Genomic DNA, 7,500 nt, shown 5'->3' with positions numbered 1-7,500 from the left:
TGCCACTTTTTTACCTCATCTGAGAAACATTTGACGATTTTACAGAAGAGAAAAAAATAATAAATAAACATAAAATAAACAATGGAAAAGTCTACATTCACTAAAAAAATTCAAACTCCATCCTTCCTTTTGCTGTCAGTGTTATCTCTACCTAATACTGTAAATCTGTCCCACAACCTTCTATTCAACTAGAGAGTAAACCACAACGATCAAAGAATTAATAACGAATACTGTTTACGTCTTTAACTAGTATTTAGTGCGTTTCCTTAATCACCAACCACTCTGAGACATCTATTCTTGTTCCACAGCCACCTCTAAAGATTGCAGTGGCTAGAAATTGCAGAATCTATAATTTTTTTTTATCCCCTTCTTATTTGTAGATGGTTATAAAGTTTCCATACATTGTTTTTTATTACAATGAATTGCTGCATATCTCGATGAAAAGGTTAAACAATTTAATTTCGCCTGAGTGTCAATAACGTTACTTACAATCCTACCTTTAAGTTCCGCCACAACATTCAATTAAGTTTGAAGAGAGACCATGGTAGTAAGGGTTAGTGTACCACCACCACCATCACCACCATTGCCACTAACACAACACACCCAGTCATTGCGAGGCGTGGAGTGAGAGTGTTGGGTCAGTCAGTCAGGCAGGCAGTCAGGCAGTCAGGCAGGCAGAAGGTAGGAAGTGGAATGTAACGAGCGGTATTGCACACTCACTTTGTTTACGGGAGGTGAGAAAGGGAGAGGGAGCGAGAGTGAGGGAGTGTTGCATATTGTAGATGTGTGTGTGTGTGTGTGTGTGTGTGTGTGTGTGTGTGTGTGTGTGTGTGTGTTTGCTGAGGTAACGACATGGATCACCACAGTGGAGAATTTACTTGTTGAAAGGAGTGATTATGAGATAGTGTGTGGTGTTATTCATTGTATTCTTTCATTATATGCTTAGAATATAATGAACTGTAACTGTTCTGTGTATAACTTACAGTACGTGCATTATTTTGGACCATGTAACCGGAGTATATTTAGTTGTAATCTGTGATTCTGTGGTCAATAAATCTGAATGTGTGTGTGTGTGTGTGTGTGTGTGTGTGTGTGTGTGTGTGTGTGTGTGTGTGTGTGGTGGAGTGTGAGTGTTACTTCACCTGACGCACGTGAGCGTTACCTGGTCGTGCCTCTAATTATCTCTACCTGTTGTGACGGAAGTGAGGTGAGCAGAATGAGAAGAAGGTTACCTGTTTCTGACTCTTTGGTTTTTCATTTTTTTCATGCGTTTTTTCTCTTATTTATTCGTTTTTTTCTATTTATCTGTATCATATTTATCTATTTACACCTTTCTCTTTGTTTTTCTTTTATTTAATTGTTTATTTATTCGTTTGTCTATTTATCTATATCATATCAATTGATTTACTCATGTATTTGTCTGTATTAAATCTTTCCTTTCTTTCTTTTTCTTTTTTCCTCTTATTTATTCGTTTCCTTATTCGTTTATCTATTTGTCTATATCGTACAAATTCATTTACCCCTTTGCATTTGTCTGTATTATGTCTTTTCTTCGTTTTTTCTTCACTTTCTTCGCTGATTGTTGCTTATTAATTTTATTGGTCATTCCTTCATCCTACTATTTTAATTCGTTTACTTCTTTTTTCTTCTTCTAGCTCTTCTTGTTCATGTTTTTTGTTGCTAGTTCTCTTTTAAATTCTTCCTCTTTTGGTCTTTCCTTCTGCTTTTCCCCCTCCTCCTCCTCCTCCTCCTCCTCTTCCTCCCCTCCATAATTCTTTTTTACTCTTTCTTCTTCTCTCTTTCCTTCAATTTCATTCATAATTTATCCCACATAATTACAATTCTTTTCTTTTTTTCAGTCAACAATGAATTCTTCCCATCTTTACTTTTAACTCAACTCCTCGTATCACTTCTTCCTTCCTTCATTCTTTTATTTTCCTCGCATTCCAAATAAATCAACACATATTCATTACCTGATTGATTTGTATTATTCATCCATTCACTCTAATTCCTTTATTATCTCATTAAAAAAAAAAAAACGCTTTCATTTCGAACTTCAGTAAATCCGACGAAGTTAAAAAAAAATAAATAAAACAAAAAGCTCAATCCATTAAGATCACGATACACTGCCTTCAATTATGACAAGATTTACGTTTGACAGAAGCAAAAACCAAACCTGCATTATTTAAAAACCGCGATCTCGATAAAGGGTTCGATCCTCTTTATTGTGTCTTCAGTCATCCTGCTCAGGCACTGGAATCCATCTGTTCCAAGCCAAGTCACGCTTTGATACTAATCCTCCGCCTCCTCCTCCTCCTCCCCCTCCTCCTTCTCCTCGCCTCTTCCCCCATGCTGAGGAAGGTCATTGTATTTTTCTCTCATTCTCTTTACATTTTCTTCTTCTCTCTCTCTCTCTCTCTCTCTCTCTCTCTCTCTCTCTCTCTCTCTCTCTCTCTCTCTCTCTCTCTCTCTCTCTCTCTCTCTCTCTCTCTACTTCGACGTCGTATTAATATATTTCCCTAAAAAATGTAAGAATTATCTTTAATATTGTTGTTGGCAGTGTAGTAGTAGTAGTAGTAGTAGTAGTAGTAGTAGTAGTAGTAGTAGTAGTAGTAGTAGTAGTCGTAGTAGTAGTAGTAGTAGTAGTAGTAGTAGTAGTAGTCGTAGTAGTAGTAGTAGTTGTAGTCGTAGTAGTCGTAGTCGTAGTAGTAGTAGTAAACATAGTGATGTGTTATATTTTCCAGTGGCTTGTCACTAGAAACACAAGTAACTAAGATAACGCAAGAGAGAAAGAGAGAGGAGTGATGCACGACGACCGCGGTCACTACTCTCCCTTCCTCTCCCTCTCCCTCTCTCCCTCACGCATGTCTTGTGATGTTAAAGATAATTCTGGAGAGAGAAAACGACTCACATTTTCCTCTATCTTTTTTTTTATTTTTTTACTTTTGAAAGGCGAGTTGGTGATTTCTAAATTTAGCAACATGTCCATTTTGCGTGTGCCTTCGTGTGTGTGTGTGTGTGTGTGTGTGTGTGTGTGTGTGTGTGTGTGTGTGTGTGTGTGTGTGTGTGTGCTTACTTTTTTTTACAACACCGAGTAAGTTGAAACATTTAAAAAAATACTACTACTACTACTACTACTACTACTACTACTACTACAACAACAACAACAACACCAACAACAACAAAAATAACAATAACAAACAGGTAAGCTAACTAATAAACACAGGAACATGTATGCTAACAACACCTGTCTATTTCACTCACCGTGTCATCTGCATGGGCGTGCGAATCTGGCAGAGCGTGGGCGGGGGAGGGTGAGGGTCCGCCCACGGCCAGCACCAGCAGCACCAGCACTAGCGGGGGGGACGGGGATGTCATCTGGGAGAAAGACAAAAAGAAAGGTATACTGAAGGGGAAAGGTGAGGCAGATCTGAGAGGGAGACAAATGTAATGTATAAATGGGGAAAAAAATAAAGGCAGACCTGAAAGGGAGACATAAAAAAGAAATATCTAGAAAATAAGGAAAAAACAAAACAAGACAGATCGTAAGGAAAAGCATCAAGGAAATACATAAATGGGAGAAAAATCAAGGCAGATCTGAAAGGGATAAAAAAGAATGTATGAATGAGAAAAAAAAAATGAAGGCAAACCCGAAAATAAAGTTGAATAAAAAACTAGACATTAAAGGAAAGAAACAAATGAATCTAGAAATGAATATAGGATGAAGAAGCAAGAGGAACACAAGAAAATGGGAAAATACACGTAGAATGGACCATAATGAGACAGATGATTGCAAAATTAAGGAATAAGGACAACATGAAGAAAAGTAAGTAAAAGTGCGAACATAAAACCGGTATATAAAGAAAAAAAAAGAATTAAAACCGGAAAAAAAAATAAAATAAAATAGTTAACAAGACACAAAATACTATGTCTATAATTTTAAAGCAAGTAAACATAGTGACAAAAAAATGACACATCAACATTTGTAAGTAAAAGTGAACTGAAGAAGATTTGAGGCCGGAGAAAAAAAAATAAATAAACAGGAAGAATAAGAGATAATTAATGAGCTGAAAAAAACGCAAGAGATAAAATATTAATAAGAAAGTAACAAAAAAAAACGAGAAACTATAGAAAATCAAGATACAGACGATAAAAAGAACAAAATGCAAAACGATAGAGAGAGAGAGAGAGAGAGAGAGAGAGAGAGAGAGAGAGAGAGAGAGAGAGAGAGAGAGAGAGAGAGAGAGAGAGAGAGGAAAATAACAAGTGCTTAAACTGATTCACAAACGAAAACATAACCACATCATTTATCATTGAATGTGTGTGTGTGTGTGTGTGTGTGTGTGTGTGTGTGTGTGTGTGTGTGTGTGTGTGTGTGTGTGTGTGTGTGTGTGTGTGAAAATACAAACAATACCAACAAAAAACAGCCGAAGAAAGAAAGAATATTACAATAACATCAACAACACTTAATATTAGCATCAGCAGCACCATGTACTACTACAACAGCCTCAGCAGCAGTACCAGCGGCAGTAGCAATGACATTCCCAGGTATTTAGTGAAGAAGGCCTAACATAACTCAGGTGGGAAATAGGTCAAGGTCAAATGAGACAGGTAAAACAGAACCTAATTACCATAAAGGTGACAATGCTACTTAACATACCAGGAAAAGAAAACATAATGAACGTAACAGGAAAAGAAAACGAATAAGAGAGAAAATGAAGGAAAAAATAGAGGTTAAATACACGCCACATTGGGCTAATTCAAGGCAGGAATTGGGCTATTTTTTAGTGATTTTGTGCGTGAAAGGATGTGCGGGTTTTTGGGCTAATTTTGGGCGGCGTGACAACACTGGTGGTGGCGCGTGAAGTCTGCTTGTGGCGCTGGCAGCACTGTTTGTAACGGTATTGGCGGTGGTGGATGTGTGTGAGGTAGTGTGGTAGTAGTAGTAGTAGTAGTAGTAGTAGTAATAGTAGTAGTAGTAGTAGTAGTAGTAGTAGTAGTAGTAGTGGTGGTGGTGGTGGTAATGGTAGCAAAGATCTTAGAAATAGAATAATAGAAAAGATTTTTGGTGATAGTAATAATAATAATAATAAAAATAATAATAATAATAATAATAATAATAATAATAATAATAATAATAATAATGAAGATGACAGTACTGGCAGTAGCAAGGCAGACAGACGTACCAGCAGAACCAGCAACAGCAGCAGCAACAGCAGTAATTGTAACAGTAAAAGAACCAGTAGCAGTAGCAGCAGTAACAACAGCAGCAGCAGGAACAATAACACCTGTACAAGCATACGAGACAAGTACATCCATAGCTAACTGTAAAAACAACACAAGCTGAACAAGAGAAGCAGTAGTTGGCGCGGTAGCAGCAGCAGCAGCAACAGGACCAGAACCCAGGACTAGAACCAGCAGGCACGACACACACACACACACACACACACACACACACACACACACACACACACACACACACACAGAGAAACATTGCGGGGATAAGTTGAAAAAAAATCTCCTTGCCGGATGCCCAGTTTTCACCAGTAGGAAAAACCGGGTTAAGGTCACACGCCCCTGACACCCCCGCCCCACCATCCACCCCCTGACACTCTCTTTGACTCACCCCCTCACTCCCTCTCTCCCTTCTCCCTTCCCTTCCAATGTCTCCCCCCGCCAGCTAGCCTCACGCTCCTCCGTTTTTTTTTTTTTTTTCTCAGTTCTTTCCCGTTTTCGTTACAAGAGTTTTCATTAATAAAAGTTCCCTGTGATGCAAAAATGTGTTTTTAATAAGTTAGTTTCCTTCCTTCCTTTTACTGATATTTATTTAATTGTTTCTTTTCTTGTTTTTTTATTCATTTTTTTCCTTTATTCGTATTTATGTAGCTACTTCGGAGTGAGTCTCTCTCTCTCTCTCTCTCTCTCTCTCTCTCTCTCTCTCTCTCTCTCTCTCTCTCTCTCTCTCTCTCTCTCTTGGTAATATTGTTTATATTTTCAATATTCGCTATTTATTATGTACTTATGTATTTATTTATTTATTCACTAATCTATTTATTTATCCAATCCATTTATTCAAGGTTATAACATTATTACTTGCACTTGTCAATTAAAGTAACTTTCAGTGCTTTGAAATGTCATAATGGCTGGGACGATGTCTGCAAGCTCTCTCTCTCTCTCTCTCTCTCTCTCTCTCTCTCTCTCTCTCTCTCTCTCTCTCTCTCTCGAAAACCTTAAACCCGCCACCCCCAACAGAGGATATGAGACACTGAGACGAGGAGTGGGAGGAGGAGGAGGAGGAGGAGGAGGAGGAGGAGGAGGAGGAGGAGGAGGAGGAGGAGGAGGAGGAGGAGGAGGAGGAGGAGGAGGAAAGTGTCACGACATTCCTGTGAAAAGAAAACAAGGAAATCTGAGGCGTATTTGCTTTTGTTTTTAGGTCCAAAGTCGTTTATTTGAGGAGGAGGAGGAGGAGGAGGAGGAGGAGGAGGAGGAGGAGGAGGACTTGGGTTATGCTAATGTGTGGCTTGGTGGCTTTTCTCGCTCCTCCTCTTCCTCTTCTTCCTCCTCCCCATCCTCTCTTCCTCTCCTCTCTTCCTCCCTCCCCCATCCTCTCTCTCCTCTCTTCCTCCCTCCCTCCTCCCCTCAGTATTTTCGTAAGCTTGTTGAGTCCCGTTACCTTGAAGACGATTGGGGGAGGAGAAGGAGGAAGAGAGGGAAGGAGGAAAGGAGGGGGGAGAGAGGGAGGTAAGCTGGGGGTAAGGATACAAGAGTTATATATCGCTGGAGTGTGAGGAAGAGGAGAGAAGGAAGGGTAGAGGAAGAGGAGAGGAAAAGAAGAAATGGAGAGAAGAGGGTAAAGGCGAATAAAGAAGGAGAAATATAGAAACTAAAAAAAAAAATCAATGAACAGGTATTGAGTTTCTTATTAAGCTGTTTCATAATTATACACTAACTTCTAAGCAGGTGAGGTAAAGGGTAGTACTGTAGAAGCCTCCTCCCCACCCATCCAAAGTAAAACTGCCCAGAAAATTTAAAACAGTAATAAGAGAATAATGAATTTGTGAGTAACATTAGAAGTAAGGCGTTGAATTAATTTAGTTTTGTTTGTGGTGAATCTTAGTGTCTGGTGACTAATGATGTAGAGGAGGAGGAGGAGGAGGAGGAGGAGGAGGAGGAGGAGGAGGAGGAGGAGGAGAAGGAAGGACATTCTAAGAGTCATCGTGTTTGTTTTTAAGTATTTTGCGTATTGCTTTGTACACACACACTCTCTCTCTCTCTCTCTCTCTCTCTCTCTCTCTCTCTCTCTCTCTCTCTGCTTGGGTATGAACCATAGCGTCACCTCTTCACACACACACACACACACACACACACACGATTCGTTCAGGACCATAACGACGACACACACACACACACACACACACACACACACACACACACACACACACACTCACACGCGCGCGCGCGCGTTCAAAAGGATACCCGTTTAGGACCTGATCTCCTTGG

At 39.5% G+C, this 7,500-nt stretch overlaps 1 protein-coding gene across 3 annotated transcripts in view; it reads right to left on the bottom strand.

The window, feature by feature from the left end:
- The window catches only part of LOC135089268 (uncharacterized), a 77,537-nt gene that overhangs the window by 11,561 nt on the left and 58,476 nt on the right, over positions 1 to 7,500 (bottom strand). For all 3 annotated transcript variants that reach the window (XM_063984730.1, XM_063984729.1, XM_063984731.1), the window contains one exon: positions 3,265 to 3,378. In XM_063984730.1, coding sequence (XP_063840800.1) covers positions 3,265 to 3,378 — 114 coding nt within the window. The remainder of the gene's footprint in view (positions 1 to 3,264; positions 3,379 to 7,500) is intronic.

Source organism: Scylla paramamosain, chromosome 32 (assembly GCF_035594125.1).
Source record: "Scylla paramamosain isolate STU-SP2022 chromosome 32, ASM3559412v1, whole genome shotgun sequence".
Classification (NCBI taxonomy): domain Eukaryota; kingdom Metazoa; phylum Arthropoda; class Malacostraca; order Decapoda; family Portunidae; genus Scylla; species Scylla paramamosain.
The sequence above is the reverse complement of the archived record's forward strand: the minus strand, read 5'-3'. Positions and strand labels throughout refer to the sequence as shown.